Below are 27,064 nucleotides of genomic sequence, written 5' to 3'. Positions count from 1 at the left end.
CTGACACGACCTTTCTGCTCTCCTCCAACACCCCCGATGCTATTATGGGACTTGATTTGCTAAAACATTTTCGAGCCACCATCAGATGCTCCCCAGACGGAGTTCGAGTCATCCTACACGATAACCCAGATCTGTCCAGACCCTGTCACACACGGCGTATGCTCTCTATAACCGATGCTGATATGTCCCTACTCGACACATTACCTTCACATCTATGGGCTAAAACCGACTCAGATGTAGGGCGCATGGTGATCGACCCGGTACACATAACCGTCCGACCGGACGCAGTGCTCCCAAAGCTTCCACAGTATCGGATATCACCCGAAGGCGAGAAGGCATTGGTGGAAATCATCGAGTCCCTGGTCGAGGCAGGAGTGGTAGAAGAAGTAGTCAGTAATGTTTGCAACAGCCCTATCCTACCCATTGTAAAGAAGCAAGGCGAGGGGGATGAGAAAGCCTACCGTTTCATTGTTGACTTGCGAGAGGTTAACAAAGTAGTCATACCCCAGTACCCCGTAGTCTCAGACATCACCACCATCCTCACCCTGATTCCATCCACTGCCACCATCTTTACTGTTATTGACCTCAAGAATGCATTCTTTTCCATCCCCATCCACCCAGACAGCCGCTACCTGTTCGGCTTCACTTTAAAAGCCCGTTCGTACAGATTCTGCAGGGCACCCCAAGGCTACACTGAGAGTCCCAGTATTTACAGCCAAGCCCTCAAGAGGCAACTGGATGCAGTCCAACTACCCGATGGAGTGGTGTTGATACAGTATGTCGATGACATTCTTTTGGCGGCCGACACCACTCCTCTTGCCGTCACAGCCACCATTCACCTCCTCCGCTTCCTTGCGGAGAACGGTCACAAGGTCTCCAGAAAGAAATTGCAATTCTGCCAGCCCCAGGTAACGTATCTAGGCCACCTACTATCCAAAGACGGGAGGAAACTTACCCCTGACCGAATTCAAACCATCCTAGAAACCCCTGTTCCCAAAACTCAGAAGCAAGTACGATCCCTAGTGGGCCTCACCTCCTTTTGTCGACAGTGGTTGCCAAACTTCAGTCTTACCATAAAGCCTCTGCTTTCCCTGCTGGCTAAGGATGTCCCCTTCCCCCTCCCCTGGACACCTGAATGTCAATCCTCCTTCAAAGAATTACGAAACGCCCTCTGCTCGGCCCCAGTCCTAGGAACCCCAGACTACACCAAACCTTTCTCCCTCTACACCCACGAAAGGGAGGGATGTGCGTTGTCTGTCCTAACCCAGTCCATAGGCCCTAAGCAACGCCCTTGTGCCTACTTCTCTGCCACTCTTGACCCCGTAGCCAGAGCTTTGCCCGCCTGCCTTCGAGCAGTAGCCGCCGCTGCTGTCTCTATCCGACAAAGTGAGGGGATCGTGCTCTCGAACCCCCTCACGGTATTGGTACCCCATGCTGTTGACACCCTCCTGAACCAAACCAAGACTCAACACCTGACTAGCGCACGACTGACTGGTTATGAACTGACTCTGCTTGCACCCCACATCACATTGAAACGATGCACCACTCTGAATCCAGCTACACTACTGCCTCTCCCTGACGCTGACCCCAATGCATCCCCTATACATGATTGCGTGACCCTCACCGACGAACAAACCAAGAGTAGGGATGACCTCCGGGATACTGCCTTCCCGGACCCTGACGGAGAACTGTGGGTGGATGGCTCATGCATCAAGCTCCCCGATGGCACCACCTCAGCTGCCTATGCAGTCACCACAGCCCGAACAGTTGTTGAGACAGCCCGCATCACACAGCGATCCGCACAGGCGGCGGAACTAATTGCTCTTACACGAGCCTGCATCCTGGCAGCAGGGACAACCGCAAACATTTACACAGACAGTCAGTACGCCTTCGGGGTAGTTCACCACTTTGGGCTCTTATGGAAAGAGAGGGGATTCTTGACTTCTCATGGCACACCCATCCTGCATGGAGATCTAGTCTCTGCCCTGACCGAAGCAGTCCTCCTCCCCACACGGTTAGCTGTGATCAAATGCCAGGCACACAAGAAGGTGACAGACATTATAGGACAGGGAAATGCACTGGCTGACATTACTGCCCGAACCACAGCCGAGAATAGGTCCACGACCCGTATGTACGTGACCAGGTCACAAACTGAGAAATGGAAGGATGCTAGGGAAACAATTAGGGATATCCAACTAGCCAGCACACCACACGAGTTAACTGAATGGGCCCGGGTGGGATTGAAGGACGATGACGGTTGCTGGCGAACCAAAGACTTGAACAAATGGTTGTTACCAGATTCATACTTGATCCCCATGCTGACCATGGCACACTCCCCCGCACACATAGGGTCTGCCCCCATGATCAAACTCATCTCTAAAGTCTGGTACAACGACAAAATACCAGACTCAGCCAAACGTCTAGTCCAACAATGCCTAGTATGCCTCCAACACAACCCTGGGAAAGGAACTGCTGTACCCCGGGGAGGGTTTGGGGTCCCCAATCACCCCTTTGAAGTCCTACAAATGGACTATGTCCAGCTAGAAAGGTGCCAAGGTTTGAAGTATGTACTTGTCATTGTGTGTGCCTTCAGCAAGTGGGTGGAAGCCTACCCAACCCATGACAACACCGCTATGACTACCGCAAAAGTACTACTGAAGGAATTCTTCCCCCGATACGGCCTTTGTCGAATTTTGTGGAGCGACAATGGCCCCCACTTCGTAGCCGAAGTTATCCAACTCATCTTAAAAGGGTTGGGTGTAAAACAGAAGTTCCATGCGGTCTTCCATCCCCAATCTGCAGGCCTGGTTGAGCGACACAATGCCACATTGAAGCTTAAGATAGCAAAAATAGTCGCCACCACAGGGCTAAGATGGCCAGACGCTCTCCCACTAGCATTGCTATCAATGCGTTCCACCCCCACCAAACACCACTTAACCCCCTACGAGGTCGTCTTCGGGCGGCCCATGAACCTTTGGACTGCACCAAAACCGACATCCATCCACGACGTCCCGGACGTCCTCATGTCTGATTATCTGTACAATCTAACTAAAACGTTGTCTATCATCCATCAGCAGGTGCTGCACGCCATTCCCGATGTCTCCAGGGGCCCCGGGCACGACATCCAACCTGGTGACTTCGTCTTAGTGCGTAACTTCCAGCGCACCAAGAGTCTGGAGCCCCGGTGGACGGGCCCCCTGCAAGTCCTGATCACTACCCGAACAGCTCTTCGAGTGGAGGGGAAACGCAATTGGCTGCATGCACACCACTGCAAGAAGGTATCACCGACCCTGACAACCACGGACAACGTCACCGCCCAAGAGGAACTTCTGGACAAAGACCGACCATCCCTGAGCCGCTGCCCGGATACAGAGACACTTGAATTGATTGAATATCCCGATCCCACTGTGCCATCCAAAGAAGGGTATAACTTGCGACGAAAGGAGAGGACTTCGGCTAAGCAGACCACAGGCTAAGTGGAAATCTCAGAGTGGTAGCCTAGTCACCTCAAAGGCCACCAGGAGAGAAACTAAGCAAAGTCTGTGGTTCTGCCCGCTACCGAGTCTCTCAAAGGTGATGGAAGCGCCCGACATGAAGGTGATGGAAGCAACCGGACGTCCGAAGATCCCCTACAAAAACCCAAAGACTGACCGAATGCACAGCTTTAAGACTATAACACTTTTTATTACCCTTCTCTTTTGCCTTCTCCTCATGGTCACCTTCTGGATCATGGAGGAGAACACACCCGCTCATAAGACATTGCTGACCACCGTTCAACCTACCACCACGAAGGAGCACCATCTGATCTCACTTTCACCCCAACTCCGAGAAAGGCGTAAGGAGTTCTGGAATAACTCTTTTGTGCAGTTGCTCCACCAACACAATCTTGCCACCAACGCCACTAACTGCTGGATCTGTGGATTGCTACCACATGCCACTGGGCACTCAATCCCTTTCATCCCTTCACCTTTTTCTGTCCATGGTTCCTGCCTCGCCTGGCTGATCCTTCTGCAGGAGAGCTACAAGGACAATGCCACTTCCGGCAGAACCATGTCACACTTCTACCATGGGTTCTGGATGAACAAAACTGGTAGAACTTCCGCCCTCTTCTGCCCTCTGAGATCGAACGCTTCCTTTCACATGGACATCCCTGCCAAAGAACGAGTTGAAATGCAAGTGTTCAACAATCCAGCCAGACCCACCTTCTCTAACCTCCGAAAACGGACGGCCGCCACCCTAACAGTGGCCCTGTCCGTCATCAACATCACTGGATCTGTATGCCTCGAAGGCCTGGGGGCACAGCTGGTGGGCCACAGCTCCTGCCTCATCACCCGAACATTGGATTCAGTTGACCCACCCTCCTTTGTTGCCTCCCCGAATATGTACTTCGTCTGTGGTACTAAGGCCTACACCTGGCTCCCGAAAGGTTGGGGAGGCACCTGCTACATCGCCTTTGTCCTTCCTCCGACGTATGTGGCTCCAGCAAACCATCACCGACAGAAACGGGCCAAAGACATTGTGCAGGCCGACTCCACCGGAGCACAGTTCATGGACGCAGTCAAAGGCCTTGTTCCACTCTGGGGCCCAATGGCAAACAGCCGTGCCATCCGCCACTTAACCCAGGCAGTCGAAACGGCAATGAACATTACGGCTGGCGCCCTCGCCAACAACACCGCCGAGCTCCAGGCCGTCCGCTTAGTGGCCCTTCAGAACCGCCTCGTTCTAGATGTGGTTCTGGCTGATCGTGGAGGAGCATGCCGCATCATTGGGTCCAGCTGTTGTACCTACGTACCAGACAACTCACCCTCAGTCTACAAAGCAATTGAACACCTCCACAGACTGTCCACAGAGGTCCATCAAGAGCAAGAAGAATGGTCACTGGGGAGTTGGTTTTGGGACGCTATTAAAAGTTGGGGATGGAGGCTGTTTTCATTTATCCTAATACCGATCGTGATACTATGTGGATGTTGCTTGGGGATTCAGTGTCTGCCACCTTTATGTTCGCTTTTTATGAACTGCATCTGCCCTAAGACTTTGAACTTTGAAACAGAGCGGATGAAAGCCCTTTATGAGGTGGAGGTCCGCAGTATTATGGGGATAAATCCGAACTAGACAAGCTGGCGAGATATGTTAAAAGGGAGGACTGTGGAAATTTAGCTTACAAACTGAACATTATCTGCGCCATCTTGCCTCTCCCCAGCGCCACGCACAGCGAATGCACGGCCGCCATTTTAGGCACCCCACTCTCTCCCCACTCATTGTCAATCGCCAGCGCGGTCCCCTTGGCGCTGCGAGCATCCCCCGCGCGCTGGCCACCCCCGCTCTCTCATACAGGCCATAAACCCTCTCCTTCTGCGCGACCTTGCTACGGAACCACTTCCGACCGACATCCCATACATGGTCATGCCTCTCCTTTGATAACCCCCTTCCTCTGCGGCCCATTGTCTGAACTGGTCCCAGGCCATCACCTAGCCCTGCGGATGCAGTTTATTGCCCCTACTGTAAGGGAAACACCCCACATCAAAGGGATTACAGTAGATCAAAGCCCCTACCCCCTGAGACCCGACCGGTCACACACACCCCCGGGAATTGACGGAATACCCTGCTGCGCAATAGCCATCTCCTACTGTGGGTGGGGTGGGAACTTCTACTGTATCTATGTATGGGATCGGATCTGAACCGGGGCTTCAGGGGATATTCCCCCATGCATCAAGGGAATCTCAAGAATGTACTATGTGTAATAAAGCAATAAACCAGTGTATAAGAGACCAGGTCTCAGAGATGCAGTTAGAGCACCTCGTGACGATACCTTGCTGTCTGATCTGATGTGTTCTGCTCCGACGGAATAAAACTTTGTTTCCTGCCTTCCAGTCTCCGGCGCCTGCCTCTTTCATTGGTAAATTATCGAGTGGTATAAGAGGCGATTACCGCCGGGCAAATACTTGAAAGGTTATCGACTGAAACTGCCGCTACCATTTAACACACTAATACAATGACCAGAGACTGACCAATCACTCTCATTCTCCTTCTGTCGTACGTCAGGCATGGTGTAACTGGGTGGAATAAAGCGCTTATTCATTTTGATCATGGTTATACTCTCCACATTTTTGAGGCGAGAGACTGGTCTTTCTCACTGTGACAACTGCACCAGCTGCATTGAACACATGCTCAGCAGGCACACTGGCTACCATGCAAGCCAGATACTTTATTGCCAGCCTGCTGAGCACTGACCAAGGGTGCATCTTTTCATACCAATTCATCAATGGGTTTTGATCATAATAGACCTCTGTTAGTTCATCCAGATAGGCCTGGACCATCCTCTTAATGCTCTTTGGTGCTCCACCTTGCTCGACCTCTTTTGCTTTCGCCTCTGCACTGGACTTAAGTCCTGCCTTTAGAAACCAATCAAATACAGATTTTGGAGCTGATTCTCCTGTTTCTGTTGTTGTTGGTATTCTTGTTGTTGGCTTTGGCTGCTGTCAGCCATCAGCACTGCCCTTAGGCTCTGAAGTTGAAGGCTGCACCGCAGAACTTGTGCCCTGGAGGAGTGGACCTCTAATTCCCAGACGTTCTTTTTCTAGGTCACTGGCTTGCTCAACAAGACACGTCTTGTAGTTTGAAACATCCCCATCTGAAAAAGGAATGAGAGTGGCCAGTAATTGTTTGTACTATGGATCAATAATTGTGGCACACATGTAATGTTTGGATGACACAATGTCTCTTTGCACCCATGTAATAACAGACAAGCAAAGGATTAAGCTCCCCACCAACTCGTGCACATCTTTTTTTTGGTCCTCACCTGGATACATTTTGGACACCTCCTTTAGATGTTCCTGTAGCATATGCCACAACAGGAAAACTTGGCCCATGGTACTGTCCTCCTTGCTGACACCCTATGTGAAAACCCCAAAAGGAAGCGCATCTCTGTCAGGCATTTGACTAGGCCTCATTGTCCCATCTAAATGATCATGCCTTTCACAGTTGAATCCTGTCTTTGCATAACATATTCATTAATCGGCCTGTACTGCTCAAACAGACATTGCAACATGTAATAGGTTGAGTTGCAAGCTGTTGGCATCTCCTGTATGAGTGCTTTAAGTGGCAACCTATTATCATGCTGAATGACCCTCAGCTGCTTTCGGGCTTTAAAAGAATGGCTGGAATGAGTGCAGATGCTTCGGTCTTCTTTTTTGAGAAAGTCCTGTACACAGATGGTGATGCAGTGTTCCAAACACAGGACCCTGGAATAGCCACAATCTGCCATGGCCTTAACTATATTACTGCAATTGTCCGTGGCAACAAATCCAATGTTTAGCTCTCTTGGTCTCAGCCATTCAAATACCTTGTTATTAAAGTCTTCCAAGATGTTTGCAGCAGTATGGGATGTCTCCATGCCAAAAATGGCTACTGTTGCGTGGGACAGAGCGCCATTAAAAATCTCAGCAGTGTCAACACCTGCAGATATAATTTCTCTAATCCCCACAAAAGAGATTCAGTGAGCAGTGATGCACATGTAATCAGTGGCTTGGCAACTGGTCCACATGTCTGTCATCAGGTGGATAGTGTGAACAGCACTCTGCTGCAAAGCTTGTCGAACCAATTCCAGCCTATCGTGATGTAGCGCTGGAACAGCAACTCTGGCAAAATAGGACCGGCCGGTAACCTTCTATTTTGGGGAGATGGTTGCCACAAATTCTTGAAAACCCAACCTTGTCTGTAAAAGAAAAAGGGTCCAGCACTAACATTGTAGCCAGCTTCGCTTTGTACAAGCAAGCCATTGGGTGGTTGCGTTCGTACTGCTCCTCCTGCCTAAACATACCAGAAATAGTAGCCTGGATATTTTTTATTTTCTGGTGCCACTGATGCAGGTGATTTCTTTTGAGCAGACGGTGATAGACTCAATGTGCACCTCAGCAGGGCAGTCACTGTATGCTCTTGGTGTCTGGACCTGAGTCTTGTGCCATTGCAATGTTGCTGATGAGGGCAATACTACTTCACTGCTAGGGACAGGGCTAATTTGCGTAATGATATCTTCACCTTACACTGTGATCGGGTCGGATTTGCTGCTTAGCCTTTTACCCCCTTCACCAACACCACCTGCAGTTTTTTTGCAGCTAAGGTGCTTCTCCCACTGGATTGTGGGGTGTTTTCTCAAATGGGTTGTTTCCCCTCCGGTACCATAGTTTGTACCAAGCTTACCCTTACTAACACTTGCTCCGCAAATGGAGCATATGTCAATGTTTAGCTCCTTCTTGCTAACCGTAAGGAAGTCCCAAACTAAGAAGGTCCATTTTCTGACGTTGGTGCCACTGCCACTGTCGGATGAACTGGCAGTAGGTGGCGTTTTCACGTTTGCCTCTCTTCAGTGCCTACTTCTACTGAGGTGGTTGTGGATGTAGGTCAATGCCGGGGACTTGCAAATATGGCAGCTGAAGGTAGTGGTATTGGTATCTGTGCCACATCCCTCACAGCAGGTTGAGATGGGGTAACGTCGGTTTCCATTGGTGCTGAGCTAACATCCATGATGACTGGCTCATCGCCTTCTTTCTCTTCTTCATCTATAACTATAAGGCTTTCAGGATCCTTCCATTTTCCTAGCCTCTCCTAGCTTGTCTCAGACTGGGACGGTATCCAAGTGGAGTCTTGATCCTCAGAAGGAGGATTGGAGAAGAAGATGGTAGAGTACCCCTCCTTTTATTGCTTGAGATCTGGAAGACAATGAATCTTCAGAAAGAGTGGCATCTACTATTTCCTCAGCATTAAGATTAATCTCCTAAACTGCTTTTACTTTGGGAGGAACTACTATTGCTGGCTGCGGCTGTTGTTGTCCACTTATCTGAGTTACCTGCAACGATTGGGTATTACTTTGCGAAAGACATACGCCCATTTCAACGTCACTGCTCATTGCATTGCTGTGATCAGATTGGCTACCTCTAGGTTGGGGTGGGTCCGCTAATGCGAAGGTGCTGCTCCCAGCTTGCTATCCAGAGACTGGTGCAGCAGGCACTTGTTTGCCAAAAAAGGTCCTGACCGTCAAGCCAGTACTGCAAATCAGCTTCTTCTCCTCCCCACTGGCCACTTTCTTGGCAGCTCCTTCCTTTGGGGCCTTCTTGAAGCTGTCAGTTGGCAGTGGCACTTAGCTTCACAAGCTGAAGATATGTCCGTGTTGTGTGGTCACGCACCACAGTGTACAGGCCTTCTGTCTGGCAGTTCTGTGGGTGATGTTGTCTGTCTCTTGTGCAGTTGAATTAGAAGTATCATTTAGGGTAGTTATTTAAGTTATAAATAATTAACAATACAGTGTATCCAATTTCCATTTGTAAAACCACACCAACATAAACTTTCATGTACACTCAGGAAGGATAAGGAAGAACAACAACCCACAGATTTAACTGTTTGTGTTATGTGCATTAAGTTGGGAATGGGATGTGGCACTCATGGAGCTGCAGGTGATAAAAGAAAACTGATAACGAAATAATCCTTAAAAAATGAATGCTGTTGTACAGCTTTGCGGCGCCAGTAGCACACAGGGTTGATGCCGGATGTTTGGAAAAAAGGGAAAATAAAATTTGTAAAAAATTAAATAAAAAAGTAAACAAATTGTACAATTAAAAAAATATATAAATTTTCAACAATTCCAAAAATTAAAAATCATTTAAAACATTAAAAAAGTGAAAAAATACAAAAATCTACCAGCACAGAATCCAAAATATTATAAAACAAACTCAAATAAATACAATAGTTGTGAAAACAATATCAGAAAATAAACATTTAAAAATATAATTCAATTGCTGATGTACTAGGGGAAGGGCACTACTTACTACCATGACAATTGAATTTGGAACCCACTGGGATTTGGGAGGCAAGGGGTGGTGCAGATCAAAAATACAAAAAAAGTATGTAATAATATATATATAGATAGATATATAAAATCTGTTCATACAGTACATTAGTATGAGCATTGAGCTACTAGGCCTGAAGCATAACACACAAAATGGCCGCCAGCCACATGGTCCAACAGCAAGCAAAGAAGCATTGCCACAAACGAAGAACACATGCAGGCCTATGGCAAAAGTACACTGGCTGGCTACACAAAATTGCTGCCAGCCACATGGTCACAACAACAATCAGCAAGAAGGCAGGGCCACACAAAGAACACATGCAGGCCTATGGCAAAAGCACACTGGCTGGCTACACAAAATGGCCACCAGCCACATGGACACAACAACCAGTAAGGAGTTATGGCCACGATTGCGTACGTTGCAAAACAAGCACTGAAAGTGGCTGGCGCGGCCTAACGCCGTGTTAGCATCTGCAAAATCTCGCTGGAGCTCGTGGCGGCATGCAAATCTCATGGCACTTGCGAATGGCTACAAAATCTCGTGGCGCTAGCAAGCACCCGGCAAGTCGCTTCTGCACTCTCAAAACCACATCTCAAGCACCCCAAGTAAAAAAACTCCGCTCTGTTGCAGAGTGCGCAGTTTATTGGTAACAGCAGAGACATACTTCTTTCTTTAAGTTCATTCATGCCGTGGGTGTGGGGCAGTCAGCACCACCCTCTCACCCAAATTCCTGTTCACTCCAAACTTCCTCCTTTTTCCATATCCCATCCTCATTGCCACTTTTGGGATTCAAGGATACAGAGGTTTATTTTGAAACAAGTTTATTAAGTAGGCTATAACGACCCCTGGTCGGTCTGCCTCCACAGCAACTGCCTACAAGCTCCAGGTTCTCAAAAATCCACAATCCTGATTCTGGAAGTGGAAGCCACAGTTGCTAAGTGATGGCATCACAGCACCAGAGCAGAACAGGAATACAACATTATCTACCTCCAGCCCCTGAGAATCCATGGACTGCTCGACCCATGCTACCACTGAGAGTCAAGCGCTGAAGGGCTACTTGGCCCAGTTGCTCAGGACTGATAGTAGGCCGGGCTCCGGGACTACAGGAGCAAAAGGCCTCAGCCCCTGTGACTGGTCCCAAAAGATCATACTTGCCTCATGGCACTCCAGATGGGGTTCTGACAGCTGTGGTAGAAGTGATTTTGATTTACAACTTCAATAGCTCCTAAAAGCTGAGAAGATAATGATGCAGCAAAGCAAACATTTTGTTGATGCCAATATTTTGAAAAAAAATGCATTTTCCTGCACAGCAATTTTTCACCATTTCTCAGAACAAACCTGGAGTGTTGCTATATTTTGGCTAAATACTCTGTTCTCTCAAGGGAAATCCACAAACCGTGGGTACTTTTGAAATCCCATGAAGTGGGAAAAAGGACACCTGTTTTTTATGGATTCCTCTGTGGAGAAACGTTATGAATGCTTAAGAGTAAATCCAGTCATGTTTAAATGCACTCAGGCCTGTCTCGCATGTAACATGAATCATTATCAAATAAAAGCCCTGCAACATAAGACAATGCTTTGGGCAATACTGTTCGGGACCCCATCATGGGTAAACCATATCAGTCTTATTATAACCACTACATCTAACTCTTTCTTTGACAGTACCAACACATTTTAGGAATATGACATACATTTAATGTACATTCTCAAGAGGACTGAAAAGACGAAAATGGCACAGCACCAGAAATTTTGACTAGGGCTATCATACCTATAATGCTTCAGCTTGTACCAACTATTCCCCCAAGATTACTATACTATCATGGGCGATATCAGCATTTCTTATTAAGGCTGCTTTACATTTAATGACCAGTAGCAATACAATTCAGCAGTTGCTTCCCTTTCCAGGCCATGTATTTTAGCTGCCCTGGAACACCTTCAATGTAAATGTATAAACACATTTCAACAGGACCACACAACTCAGTGGGGGGCCGTTCATAGGATAGCTCCGCCATGTTTCAACACTCAACAGAGCTGGTATAATATATATGGCAGAGAGCTGTCAAACTTTCATAAATGTTGTTAATACTTCTTCCTTTAAGGCAAACCTAAAATATATATGTCCTGCCCCGGAAACATGGCCTGCTATTCAAAGCTCTGTGAACAGAGAGAAGAGAAGTTGCTGGTATCTCCAGAAACATTTTTTAATTGTGCATGGCCCTCGCATTAAAAATGTCTTATAAGATACCAGAAGGAGACTAGTTTGAGCAGAATATGTCGAGACGTTTTCTGCACAAACCAATATTCGAAGGCGTAATACATTGCTTAGGGGCCGATTTCGATGCGGTCGGAAACGGTTCCGACCGCATCGAAATGTCCCATTGGGATTCCTTTTTGATTAACCAATTATGATGTGGTCAGTTGGAAAGGAATCCGAACGGGCTTTCCGAATGGCTTCCGACAGGCTCAGAGAGCCCGTCTGACACTTGAAAAGGGTCCTGTAATCCCAAGGGCAGCTCTTTCCGCCCAAGGGATTACGATGGCAGATTCCCGCGGCCTTTCTGTGCCGTCCTTTCCGACACAGAAAGGCTGTGAGAATCTGACTTTGGGGCCCCTAGCAGGGCCCCTATGTATACAAGGCCTCCGGTTGCGGCCTCCCCTGTTGATCCCTGTACCCGGTGGCAGGCACCTTGAGGTGCCTGCCACGTGGTGCAGGGACCTCCGCTCTTTACAATGAGAGCATGCATTCCTCGATATTGACCCCTTGATGAGAAATTTAACATATTTCACTTATGTGCAATATGTGCAGCTCACAAATGTCACAGTACTAATTAAAAATCATTAATTTCTTGTATTATTCCCTAAAAGCAGGAGGATCCACAGATATAGTATCAAACACGACATAATTGTATCATCAAACTCAGAAAAGGGAAAGATTTGCTTTTCTAGAACTTTTTGTTTTAAAGTCCTGAGAACAGGTCTTGCGGATTAGCTGGTATACTGTTCTGTACCACAATGAATGCATTTGATTTTAAAAAAACCTTATTGACCTAACTGGCCTGCAACCAGGAATATTTTTGGGGGGGGCAGACAGCACCATGGGCTGATGATCCTCCCACTTCTCAGACAACTATCTGAGGACTTAACAAAGCTTAATTTAATGCATAAATAGGAAGGGTCCACTAGACTTACCCTTTGCCGTCCGTATCAGCCAAGTTGAAGACGAACCTGAGGTCTCTTATTTCTTGTGCGGTTAGTTTCGGCCTGGAATTTTTTGTTTCACTTAGTGTTGTTGTTTGAAGCTTTTCTGACTTCCAGTCTTGAAGGACTTTTAATAGCTGCAATAATGTAATATATCATACATAGAAAAGAGGCTTGCTGTGTCCATGTGTATGTGAATAGTAGGCATTTTGTATTTATCAGCATAATATGTTTATTAAATACGTGTGTTACAAAGCTAATATATTGTTTTTCTAAGCAAATGGTGAGAGGTTCACACTATCCATGCTCTCTCTCAAGTCTACTTCTCTTAAAGAAGTTCTTCAACCAAATGCGTTCCATTGAATATCTGACAATACAAAATTCCTGAGTTATTCAGTCAAATCAAATCAAATCAAAATTTAGCTTTATTCGGTTTTCGTTTTTAGATCACAAAACCATAAAAGCACAATTTCACAGTATACATCACAGTTATTCCAGAACAACCAGTTAAAATCAATTATTAAAAAATCAGAATAATTTTATCATGCTCAGGCTGCACATTAGCCATTAAAGACATCATTTCACAATATGAATCACAATTATTTAAAACACCCGGTTAAGATCAATTCCTTTTTATTTATTTTTTATTCACACTTGTTTCCTATATTTAATTACACTTTTCAAAAAAAGAGCAGTGTTTCTTGTAAAGCATTAACTATCTAAAAACTGCAGTGCCAAATAGACAGGGCGACATTGCCTCAAACCCCAGTCTCTCAAGATAGGTAGGATCCACCTCTTTCTTTGGTCCGAATAGTATTTACAAAATAAAACATCATGGATTGTTGATTGGGGTGAAGATCCATCACATGGGCAGTTTACTAAGTTTTTGGACCAGTCGTTTATCATAGGGAAGGGTACTGATCAATGGAAAAGGTCTAATCTAAAGCGTGTGAGAACAAATCTGTCGTACCCAGTTATGTAATAAGTTAAGTATGGTTGCATTACAGTAGTAGAGAGAATCAACTGGTTCGTTTGTACTGTCGGTTTGAAAACCTCACTGGCGTGTCTAATTTCCTCCAGGTGAGTCATACATAGTTTTTTAAAAGCTTTTCTAGGAATTGAACAAATCAGTGAAGGATTAAGAAAAAATTCAGTTTGCCCCAAATCCATCATAAAATCTTTAATATATTTCAGCCACCTAATATCTAGGGCTTGTTCTAACTTGAGGGTGTCACTTAGGACATTCTGGTTGAATGTTGTTTTTGATGAGGTCCAGATTCGGTGCCACAGTAAAACTGGTTGCACCCTTATTATATCTGTAATATATTGTAACCCCAGCTCTGTATGGCAAATATAGGTTGACATTGAACAAGGACAGCCAGTAAATACCGTAAAAACGCATTCTCCACTCTCTGTATTTCGGATACATTATAGTATCCAAAATTCCCAGCCCCGTATATTGCTGTACTGACACACTTGGCTTGGTAGATCTTAATCAACTCCATTAGGGGCCTCTTACCCAACTTCTGTGAAAAATTTACCAGGGCTGTTGTAGTTTTCATAAAGAGACGTTTCCTAGCCTTTATGGCCTGTTGCCACGTTCCCTAAGAATGCCTAAGTAAGGATAGATCTTTGTGTTTTCAACTTTCTTGTTCTCGACAAAAATGGTCCTCTAATTGCTACCACCCCTCCCACAGTTCATTATAAAAGTTTTGGTGACTTTAATTTTTAGGATAAGGCTTTTCATATACTCATTATATCTATTAAGGGCCCGTTGTAACTCTAATGGTGTTTGGGCAATTATCACTGCATCGTCTGCATAAAGTAGGGTAGGTATGGATCGTTTATGTATCTGCAGTAAGTCCTGGCACCTTTCGAGCATGACTCCTTATAAGCCGTTGGTATACAAGGTAAACAAGAAGGGTGCCAGGACACAGCCCTGTCTGACCCCCCTCTCCACTGGGAATGGTGCTGTATATTCTCCGTTCGGTCCATAACGTACCCTAGCTCTTGCTTTCGAATAAAGTTCTCTTATGATTTGGATTAAGGGAGGGTCGACCCCCATTGCTGCAAGGATATTCCATAATTTTTAGTGGGATACACAGTTGAATGCAGTGGAGAGGTCTATAAAAGCTAGGTACAGTTTTCCTTTTTTCACTTTAGTGTATTTCACCATTGGAATTGTTAGATTGAGGTCCTGTTCTATTGTTCCTAGGCCCTCCCTAAAGCCAAATTGTAGGTCCGATATTACGTTATTATCTTCAGCCCATTGCTGGAGATGGTTTAATATAATGCGGCCTGCCACTTTTCCCACTGAATCCAGCAGGGAAATCGGACGATAACACGTCTATCACCGTTTTTAAAGATTGGTACCATAAGTGACTCAGAACAAGTTACCATGAGTCCAACTTTCCAAGAGGCTGCGAGCACTTGTTTTATTAAAGGGCCCCATAGTTCTATGTTTTGTTTAAATATGTCCACAGGTAATCCCGTCTGGGCCTGGTGCCTTTCCACCCTTGCTAGCTTTCAGAGCAGATTGTACCTCTTCTAAGGTAACTTCTAGATTAATTGAAAAATCTTGTGTTAGAGGACTACAAGTTACAGGACACACAGTTGTGCCTCTATCCTCCTTTGTCTTGCTGAACATTTTGGAAAAATGGTCTACCCACTGTCTTTCATCAATTGCAATTTCTATGGTTGGGGTCTCTTCAGATCTCAAAAACAGGAGAGTTGACCACACGCCAGAAGGCGATGCTATCCCTGTCTGTACTTGCCTTATGTAAATCAGCCCAGGTATTCCTTTTTACTTCACCTTTTCGCATTTTCACTGCTTGATTATATGCCTTCCTATACTGCCTTATTTCAGCTCCATCCCTCTCTTTTTTATGTAATGCATGCTTTAATCTGGTATAGGCTTTTGTGCATTTGTTGTTGAACCACCCATTATTCTTCTTTTTCCCCTTCTTTATTTCAACTTTCAGTGTGTTCCTAATTATTTCTGTTATTTGTACATAGGAATCCAATACTTCCTCGTATAGTGTACTCTCGTCCAGACATCTCAGAATTTGTTCCAAACTATTCTCTACCACTGTTTTGATAATTACAAGTGGTTCTACCTGTGCCCACTTTAGAGAGTAACCATTTTGTTTATCTATTACCAAATCTTGTATCGGTTGGATTCCCCTAGTATGGGCTCCCTGTATTTTTGTAGAAACCGATATAACCACACTTAAGGGAAAATGATCGCTAAGAGCGTTCTTATGTGTTTTAAAACTTAGTAGCCTGGAAGCAAATCTATTTGGAATTGTTACAAAATCAATAATCGTACTCAACCCTCTCCCATTGAAAGTCTGTGTGAATGGAATAGGTGGCTAACTCAGTACATTTGCAAAACCCATATCCAGAAGAAATAAAATCTCGTTCAAAACGTCTCCGTGTGCACAATGTGAGAAATGAGGTAGGTTACAATAATTTTTATCTGTTAGTCCACATGTTGCATCATCACTATGTGGGCACAAAGCAGTATTAAATTCACCCCCCCACACAAATATTACATTCTCCCTACTATCATTCTGAATGTCCTGTAAAGCACTTCTAAGCTGTTTTAAAATATCTACCACATGTTCCTTCTGGGCGTTATTGTAAAAGTTAATCAGGACAACGGAGTCCCGCTTGTCTATGTTCATGGTCACTATTTGGTTATTGGGTTCTGTACTAATAAAAGATATTTTATTTACCCTTAACAGGTTCGATACATATATACACAGGCCTCCCACTTGCCGATGGTATGGCTGATGGGTTAAATGTCTTATACCCTTCTATATGTGTTTCTTTCAAGAGACCATGTTTCTTGTAAACAGAGAATATTAAATTTTCTCACAAAATCGAGCTAGAGCTGATTCTCTAATTTGGAGCGTAGACCAGCTACGTTCCAGTAAAGTATTGTGATACTATTCTTATTATCTCTTGACTGGATTTGATTGTCAATTTGTGAATTTATGGGTAAATTGGGAAATAAAATCCAAATTTTTTCTGCGCTTTGCACTGGCTCCAGCATTTCAGTGCTATTTATATGGTTTGCTATTTGTACTATGCTCTGATTCTGCGGGCTTACTCTTTCATGTAAGGGAACGGTGTGATTGATCATATTGATCCGGTCTAGTTCTTGCGTATTTTGGGCGAGTAGGGTAGCAGAGGTGTCATTAGGCTGGAAGTTTAGTCAATCTATCTGCTCTAAGGAGGGCAACGGTGCAAAGCGGTTTCTCATCGGTATATTATATGCATGCTCATTTCTTGCTTCATTGACTCGATCGATACCTCCTCTCTCCATCACAGTTGGGGGTTTATAAAAATAGCCTAGGCTAGGGGCAGAATGTTTATACCACCCATGGTCACAGATCTATTTCCTCCCTTCCACAAGATCTTTTCGACTAGGTGGGGCGTTTTAAACGTTAATACCACGCAGTCACCAGGTAGGGTCTTTCGATCTTTTCCTACCCATTTTACCCTCCTGGCCATTTTAAAGTCCATGAAAAGTTGCTCAGTAAGTCCAACCCTTGTACTTAGCCAATGGAGAGCCTTGTTTCTTAGGGTTTCCCAAGGTTCAGTGTCTTCAGTTCTTATCTTTGGTGTATTGGCAAGTATTATCTTGTATGGTGTACACACTGGTGGTAAATCTAAATAAGGTGGCTCAACGAGGCTAGCATTAGTAAACAAAGTCACTTTATGTTAGTGGGAGGGAGTCAGGTTGATGGTGTAATTTTTCGCTGTTACTTCCTTATTCCCCCTTTTTTGCAAAATACTCTGCTGCTGGTCAGTTTGATTAAATGAGGGGGTAGACGAAGGCAAAGGGTGGTCCTATTGCTGACAATTGCTCATATTAGATTTTACACATTCTCCGACTTGGTGGGGCTGACCTTGTTCGTTCTATGTCTTAAGGCCCCCTCCTGTGACAGCCTTACCATCAGACCATTCTCCGTGTTTATTGAATGAATATTTATCTGAGTCTGCTCTGTCTAAGAGACCCATTAGTGTCTGCTTTATCATGTTTACTCTTCCCTCAATCTTTGTAAGTGAATTTCTCAGGAACAGGTCTGTACAAGGGTACATAGATTTCTAGTGTCAGATTCCTTGGCGGATGGTTTTAGTTTACTATCTTTCTCTGCCAAGGGTCTCTCTGCCAGGCGTTTCAATGTCGTTCTTTTCCCCCCTACTCCTTTTTTAGCAGGTTTAGCATTTTTGAGCATATTTACTGTGGTAGAATTGGTCGGATTAGTAGATGTTTTGTGTCCCACAGCCCCTATTACCTCGGTGCTCTTATCTATATGTAATGGCATCTTTGTCCACTTTTGTGGGGGCTGACTAAATGAATCCTGATCGCTAAGTGTTATTTGCTCAGTCATGTTCTGGACACAGCCGCTCTGAGATACACTACGGCTTACCGCCCTTGTATTTATCTCTCTATTTGTCACTTCACTCTGGGTTTTGTTCCCTTCGTTTATACATTGTGTAGTTACTTCTAGTGACTCCTCTACCGAGGATATTTGCTTGCTTCCATTGCCCCGGTCAAATATGTCAATAGCGTTTGTTGTTATTTAGTCATTTATTTTCTCTAATATAGCTTTCAATTTTTCCAAATGTTCTAGTTAAAAGTGAAGTTTACAGCTACCATCCATCTCTCTAGTAGTTACTAGTGGACACATTTCAAGTGAAAGAGGCACTTATTACTTTGTTACTAAGGGGCCAATTACGAAACGGCCCGTAAAGGCTCCAACCTTTGGTCGGAGCCTTTAGGGCCCCATCGTAATGGGCTGGTTGGTTTCCTTTCAGACTACCTCATTATATTCGAGGCAACCGGAAAGGACACCAGCTGGTCATTCCGGCTGGCTTCCGATGGGCTCAGAGATCCTGTCCACCAGTCGGAGGACAGCAAGTAATCTCAAGGGCGGGTCTTTCCGCCCCTGAGATAACGATCACAGTTTCCGACATGGTTTCCATGCCAGCCTGCCTGACATGGAAACCATGTCAGAAAGTGTGTTTGAGAGCCCCCAGCAGGGCCCCCTTTGGTGCACGGCCTTTGGTTGGAGGCCAAGGGAGAACATATGGTGCCCCTGTGTTGATCCCTACACCTTGAGGCAGGCACCGCAAGGTGCCTGCCAAAGCGTGGAGGGATGAACCGCACATCCCATTTCACTATTGGAGCATGCATTACGGCTGGTTTACTGCCGTAATGCATGCTTTGATAGTGAAATACAGGAAGGCAATCAAACAGTGTTCGGTCGCATCCTAATGAGGCGGTCAGGACTGCCAACCAGGTGTCGGTCGGTCCCATGACCGAGTCGGTGTCGGGCAGAAGTGATTCCTTCCTAAATCATAATGAGCCCTGGGTGTTTTTGGCTTCTCGTCCTAGGTGCACACACTTTTACCACTTGGAACGTGTTGGTGAATAGCGAATACTTAAAAGATGACTCCCGCAAGGGTTAACTTTCAGGTGTGCTAGCTAGGACTTACTGACTGAAGTTATTTGGACAAAATCAAAATGACTGGATGGTTGTGGTAATTTGCACAGTAGACCATCCAAGTCCCAGAAGGTGGTGAATTAGTAGTAGTAGTGGAAATACTTTATTCGGTTATCAATAACCATTAAAGTGTACACAAACAAAAATACAATAATACCAACACATAAACACAAAATACATATCGATCACATTTAGAGGGATCTGTTTTTAAAAAAATAGCGATAATTGTCACAGGTCAGTGGGATAAATCATTTCCAATTCGTCATTATCTTAAAATAGGATTAAAGCTTTTTAACCACCTTATGAAATTTCATAAGCAACGTTCTTCCAAGGGCAGTATAAGACATACAATAAGTCCAAAAAGTGACCATGCAAACTGCAACCGATACTATGTGCAAAAAGCTAGATGGTTTAAAATGTATATTTCATTAAAAACATGGCTAAAAACAGTTGGCTTTAGAATTTTGTTCTCTTGACCGAAGCAGTGTTATAAAATTTAGCCATCTACAGACCACCACGTGCAATTTCATAGAACAACATCCTCTCAAAGACACTGAAAGGCAGTACAGTAAGACCATAACGTGACTGTGCATAGTGCAACATGTACTAATGTGCAAGGAGCAATCCAAATAAGAAAACATATTTAGTTAGCAATATTGGTACATCTTTAAGCAATTGGCTTTAAAGTTGTTGTTCTCTTAAACCAAACAACTTGTAGGAATTTGCTGACTGCAAATACTCGTTTTGTCGATGAATCACTTTTTATAATCGTAAAAGCTGCCAAGTGACTGTTTGTTCCCATATCGGGGCAAATGGGCACTATCAATTTGCGACATAGATTATGATACTCAGAGCAAAAGAACATTATATGTATCTAGTCTTGCCGTTCAAACCACATGCAGGACAGATTGTAAGATCTTGGTTTGGGTACCATTTACTTGTAAAGGATTATAACGGGAGAGATCCATGGCGAAAGCGTATTACAGGTTTCTAGTTAAGGGCAGGAATAGTAGGTCTAAAAACTTCTCGAACACAGGAGAGTACTTAAAATCTAGAAAGAGAGTAGTCAGGGACCCACTAGAGCTATTATTATGTAGGCCCAATATCGAGCTTTGATCATCTTGAGGTAATTTTTGCAAGTGACAGTTGCATTGTCTCAGTGATTCTGCATCCCAAGTTTACCCAACCAGCCCGTAACAAATTTAACCCATGGGATGTTCCTGGGGATTTTAGTAAATCAGTGAGTCTTAGTAAACTCCGAGTTCAGGTGTGATCCAGAGTCGAACCCAATAGACTCTTTTGGAAACAGACAAATCGGTGCTTCTTTTCATACCCACATCAAAATACATGGGGATAAAAGGTGAGCTGGGTGGGAGGCCAAGCAATTTCCAAATGAAATTGTTTTCCGCAATTGTCAGCAAATGAGAATTGGCATTTTCCCAGATCTCAGCCCCATAGTGAATTGGTGTTCCCCTTAAAATACTGACGCCATGATAGCTCAAGCCCCGTGCAGACAACTGGTGCAAGCAGTAGGTTATTTACTGGCTCTGCCTTTTATTCTAATGAATTTGATAAACTGTATAATGTAAAACATGTTATTTAGACTGTTGTGGTAATAGCTGCATTTGAATGTTATTATTCATGCTTGGGTCATTATGAAGGACTCCATTTATAATGCCATTGTGCTAAAAACAGGCAGAAGAACCTGTGATCACATTAACAGGGATACAATCACTTTTAATATAATCCAAAATATCGGAAACAAGATTCTAAATTATTTGTGACAAACAAAAAGAGGTGCGCAAGCCTTGTGAACTATATATGCATATGAAGCACCATTTGACATTATACCAAAGAAGGGGCAATAGTGGTGGCATCAAAAGCCAATTGAACCCCTTAATGACTTTAAAAGAAAATATATATTCTATGTTGTCTGACTGTGATGACATCTCAATAAGCTACATTAAGTTATCCTCTTATTGATCAGTCCCAGCATCTGCCATTACAATTTTAAGATAACTATGTAAGATAAGCTTTCACTGCTGATGTCCACATTTAACCTGCAGGTCATCGATTTGAGTCCTAGTAGGTCTGATTCCACCTTTCAACCTTCTAAAGTACTACAAAACAGTAAATCTGCAATAACAAATAATAGATAACAAAGTTAATGCCAAGGAAATTTTTTCCATTGTGCAAAGCTTTGTGACCCCTAGGGCAGAGGAGATATGTCTGCCTCCGTCGGCCATCTGGTGTGAGAAACTTTCGAATTTCTTCATTGATAAAATCCAGTCAATACAAGCCAGTTTTGATGTCTCCAACTCTGAACAGGAACTGCTTATCCCGCTGGATACGGCCAGCCCTAGTCATGATGCTTCTAATTCATCCTTCTCCTTGTCTGAATTTTCTGCTGTTGCTCAGCAAGACTCACTGACTATTTTGAAATCACTGAAATCTGGCTTGCCAACTGACCCTTGCCAGGCCTGCTTGCTGGCCGCTGTGGCAGAAGCTGTTAACCCAGACGTTAATTCACTCATCAATGTGTCCTTCCAATCTGCCACAGTTCCACCTGAATGGAAGCAGGCCAAACTTCTCCCTCTGCTAAAAAAAACTTCTCTTGACCCGGCCAACCCTGCCAACTATTGCCCCATTTCCCTCCTTCCAGCGGTAGCCAAGGTATGCGAAAAGGCGGTCTTTAAGCAGCTGGCCATTTTTGTAGAAACTTCAGGAACGTTACATCCTGCTCAGTCAGGGTTTAGAGCTACTTATAGCACGGAGACGGCGCTTGTGGAAATATCAGAAGCCATTAGAGAATGCTTGGATGGGGGCGGGAGAGCGGCTCTGATTTTATTGGACCTCTCTGCCGCCTTCGACACGGTGCCACACTCACTGCTACTAGCGCGCCTCATGAACATTGGTGTCATCGGCCCAGCGTGGGACTGGATTAAATCATGTTTGGCGGACAGATCATAGCAAGTGTGGCTACCTCCTTTTTCATCAACCCCACAAAAGGTGACCACTGGAGTACCTCAGGGTTCTACCCTGAACCCTCCTTTTTAATGTATATTTCACCCCTCTGGTCTATCTGGCTGAGGAGCTTGGAGCAAAAATCATCGCCTATGCAGAAAGCAAAAATCTGTCTGACAGCCACTCAGTTAAAGTGCAATGAGGACAAGTCCGAAATCTTCCTATTCGGATCCTTTCCCCCACAGTCCAGGGAAGCCCTTTGACTGTCAGAATATCCCCTCCCCAGTTCCACGGGATAGGCAGTGAAGAACTTAGGCGTTTGGTTCGAGGAACATCTCAGGTTCTACACAAGTAAAGAAACTGGCCGGCCAATGCTTTGGCACATCGAAGTCTCTTAGGAAGTTTCTTCCTCTATTACCCAGGTCTACTAAGGAGATGGTCAACCGTGCTCTGATCCTTAGCTGCCTTGACTATGCCAATGCACTTTATATTGGCCTACCAGGATACTAGCTCAAGAAACTCCAGGTAATACAGAACGCTTCGACCAGAGCTCTGATGGGTTTTCCGGGCAGGTCCAGCGTAAAACATCATTTGCGGCATCTGCACTGGCTTCCAGTGGCCCAAAGAGTCAAATTGAAGGCTCTCACAATGGCCCACTCAGCCCTTTATGGATTAGGGCCCCCCTATTTGAGGAAGCGGTTTAGTTTTTATGCTCCACAAAGGCATCTGTGTGCCTAGCTTCGACCCCTCGCTTTCGGCGGGTAAGAATTGGAGGTAGCTCTCTATCCTTCAAAGCGGACGAAGCTTGGAATTCTCTCCCCCTTGAACTGCACACCATTCACGACCCTGGCATGTTCAAGAAAAGACTAAAAACCCTGCTGTTTATCTAATTGATAATCTCCCCCAGTTCCCTACTGTTTTCAATACTGGCTTTTCGTGCTGGGACAATCCAGAGTAGCAGCGCGCTATAAATCGGAGTAACATAACAGAATTGAAATAGACCATCCTTGCTAGTTCCTGCGTAAGGGTAGTGGTGGTGGACAAAGCTGCCTACACCTCACTTGCATTCATACATTAACCCAAAAGATGGTTCATCTTAAATCTATGAGAGGAAGGTGGATGATATTGGAAATGCAGAAGCTGGCTCACCCTAAAACCTCAATAGTAAGGTGCATGGGAACAACATACGAAACCACAATTACAATAAAAGACTCCAAATGTTAGACTGTGGGAGAGAGAGCCACAGTTGTGATGTGAGTTGTTTATGAGCTAGAGCAGAAGCACCCACAAAGGTAAACTAGATTCATTTAGCATGAGCCTTGACTCACACTTGGTAGCTTAGCGTGAACAGCAAGTAAAGTTTTGATGAAATACGCAAGATACTGTGCATAACAAACTCACCAAACAATACAGTTACAGTAAAACAGTTTTGTAAAAAAAGAACCTCACAGTCCAAACCACAAAAAAAAGTCACAAAAGTAGAGAAAAGTTTCAAAAAGTATAAAAAATGTAAAATGCTCGCGAAAGTAGCCAATCTGAAAAATTAGTTTAGTAATAATAATCAATAAAAACGTAAGTACATCTAAAAGAAATACAAAGGACCTGCTTTAGTGTTTGGCTTAGAGGGTACCCTATTTAAATACACAAAGGAGTACCCTGCATGCAAAACCCTCGGCCCTCATGCCTCATTTAGAGATGGGCAGAGCTTAAGTATTCAGTTGTCTCATGCCCTGTAGGCTCTGTCCACAAAAAACTTCCTCCGACAGTACGACTGAGTATGGGCCATTTCAGGAAGGGCATTATACTGTCTGCTCTGCTTAGGAAAAACCTAGTGGTGAGGGACAGGAAAAAATAAAAAATGACCAACATACCCCTGGAAAAAACTCCCTGGGTGTGGAGGCCAATTAATTTGGTCCCAAAATGTTGGATTGTTACCAACTACCATGACCTCTGTTTTATCCCTATTTAGTTTTAAGCAGCTAGCTGCCATCCATTGGACACCTTCTCTAGACAACTGTTAAGTCTCAAAGAGGTGGAACCTATATCGCGAGATAGAGAGACAATAATCTGAGTATCGTTGGCATTAGATACCATTGTGAAACCGAATGAGCGATGATATCAGATAGAGGGCGAACATACAGTTTAAAAAGTGTAGGGCTCCAGGAGGAGCCCCTAGGTACCCCATATTTCAACTGATGGCTTGTAGAAAGGAAGGGCCCCTCACTAACCTGAAAGATCCGCTTTTAAGACACTCCCTGTCACGCCTCCTTCTTCCAAACGATGGAGTAGGACAAGAAAGGATACCATATCAAATACAGCACTTAGGTCACGAAGGATCAGTGCCGCTGAACCACCCTGGTCCAAGACCATTTTAAGATATTCCATGGCCCTTAAAAGCACTGTTTCTTCACTGCAACTTGAGCCGAATCCTATTTGAGTGGAGTGAAGGATGTTATTAGTATCCAGGTATTCCGCAAGATGCCCATTTATTGTGTTCTCTAAGACTCCAGCGAGTAACAATATAGGTGTGAAATTTTCTACGACCTCCGGGTCCAGTGTGGGTTTCTTAAGTAAAGAACGGAACACTGCATTTGTTCAGAGACAGAATATATATATATATATCTGTCAAAGCGGAACGCATCACATCTCCCCTTTCAGAAGGATATCTATTGGAGTAGGGTCAAGCGGCCAGCCTTATTTAACTGAGCTTGCCACAGCAATGGCTTCCTAGTTAACCAGTTGAGTAAACTTGGAAAGTTCAACTTTAATGGTATTGATTGTGAATCTTCCATCTATCTTGTCATTGTGACCTACCAATCCCGATAGAGCATCATAAATGCTCCTCACTTTCCCAAGAAAGTGGTTCGCAAGAAATTCACAGTGTGAGTCAGATGGAGGAGGTCCAGCTTCTGGTATATCAGGTTTTAGGAAGGAATTTACAATTGTGTAAATTTCTTTTGAAGAATTTGAGGATTGCTTGATCCTCTCTGAAAAGTAATTCATCTTTGCTCTTTGAATAGCCTGCTGTAATGTTTTCAAAGATAATTTATAGACCTGTTTACATGTGCCGTCATAATTGACTCTCCACATTCTTTCACACTTTTTACATTCCTTTTTTAGTTGTCTTCGCTCCTGTGAAAACCATTTAATGTTATCCCACGATTACGCTTTTTAACGGGTTCTTATTGGAATTCGTTTATCCTGGGCCTTATTGATCCAATTTTTAAATCCTAAGTAGGATATAGAAACGTCTTTATCTTGCATTGGGCTTGGTACTGACTTACATAAGGCCATCTCCGAACTGGTCATATCCAATTTGGACTATTGCTGAGTCGTCTTGGAATGTACACCTTTAGGTATAGGCTCCCCTACTTTTGGAATTGAAAACAGAATAAGGTAATGGTCTGTCCAGACAACTGGCAGAGGGGGCTCAACTGCCATGTTGGCTATATTAGTAAAGATTGGGTCCAAAATATGCCCCTTATTATGCATTGGAGAGCTAACCAGATGAGATTGATAGATCACCGACAGGTCCTGTAGAAATTAGCAACCTGCATACATGCTAAATCCTCACAATGAATACTTAAGTCACCCAGTACTGTAAAAGTAGCTGTCCAGAGACTGTGGGCTGCCAGTACATCTGGCATGGTCTTCATAAACTCTGTGGCTGACCCTGGTGGGCGGTAGACAATTTTCCCTGAAAATGTATAAGCATGAGAGAGTTTGATAGAATATAGCAGGCTTTCAATGCCAGGGACTGAGACTGGAGTACATTTATAGTCTTAATTCTTGTTTACAATAATAGCAACCCCTCCTTCCTCCTTGTCAGTCTGGTCAGAAGTGGCAATTGCATACCCTGGCGGAAGGGCTACTGCTATATCTGGCACACCGTCTTCATTAAGCCATGTTTATGTTAGAAAGAGTGTATTATATTCCATAAACAAGCTCAGACGAGATGAAGATGTTTAAATGGTTTAATCCTTAAAGAAAGATCCTATCCACCAGTAAGCAGAACAACAGCACAACTCCAACTGTCTTCAACAAGAACTTTCTCCTCCCAACCTTCCACCCAATAGATTCTACATCTCCTGTATATGTCATACATAGCAACACTAGAATGAAAGAATCTAACTATGTCATCCCTTGCAACCACATAGAGAAGGAAGATACCACACATCTCCCTTCCTTATAACAAAACAAAAAAAAAATACATTGGCACAAAACACTTATATAAAAAACACAAAAAGAGATATATGTACAAAGTTAAACATAGTCTTTCAGTTAAGCAGGATAAGTAGCAATTAAGAAATATATGTACAAAGTTACACATAGTCTTTCAGATAACCAGGATATGTAGCAATTCTCGACGAACGTCGGAGCACCTCTGCAGAAGTGCGTGGATTCACACTTGAAGAATTCTCCCCATTTCTTTTTCCCACAGACCCATCCAATTTATGATGAGCACCCTTGAAAAGAACAACTCTGTTCAGATTCCATACACGGTGATCTTGCGTCTTGACAGCATTCCTAAAAACCTTAATA

At 44.4% G+C, this 27,064-nt stretch overlaps 1 protein-coding gene across 3 annotated transcripts in view; it reads right to left on the bottom strand.

Moving 5' to 3' along the window:
• The window catches only part of LOC146867159 (uncharacterized), a 316,562-nt gene that overhangs the window by 188,247 nt on the left and 101,251 nt on the right, over window positions 1-27,064 (bottom strand). For all 3 annotated transcript variants that reach the window (XM_085603705.1, XM_085603703.1, XM_085603706.1), the window contains exon 2: window positions 13,032-13,177. In XM_085603705.1, coding sequence (XP_085459831.1) covers window positions 13,032-13,177 — 146 coding nt within the window. The remainder of the gene's footprint in view (window positions 1-13,031; window positions 13,178-27,064) is intronic.

This window comes from Triturus cristatus, chromosome 1_2, assembly GCF_964204655.1.
Source record: "Triturus cristatus chromosome 1_2, aTriCri1.1, whole genome shotgun sequence".
NCBI lineage: Eukaryota > Metazoa > Chordata > Amphibia > Caudata > Salamandridae > Triturus > Triturus cristatus.
The sequence above is the reverse complement of the archived record's forward strand: the minus strand, read 5'-3'. Positions and strand labels throughout refer to the sequence as shown.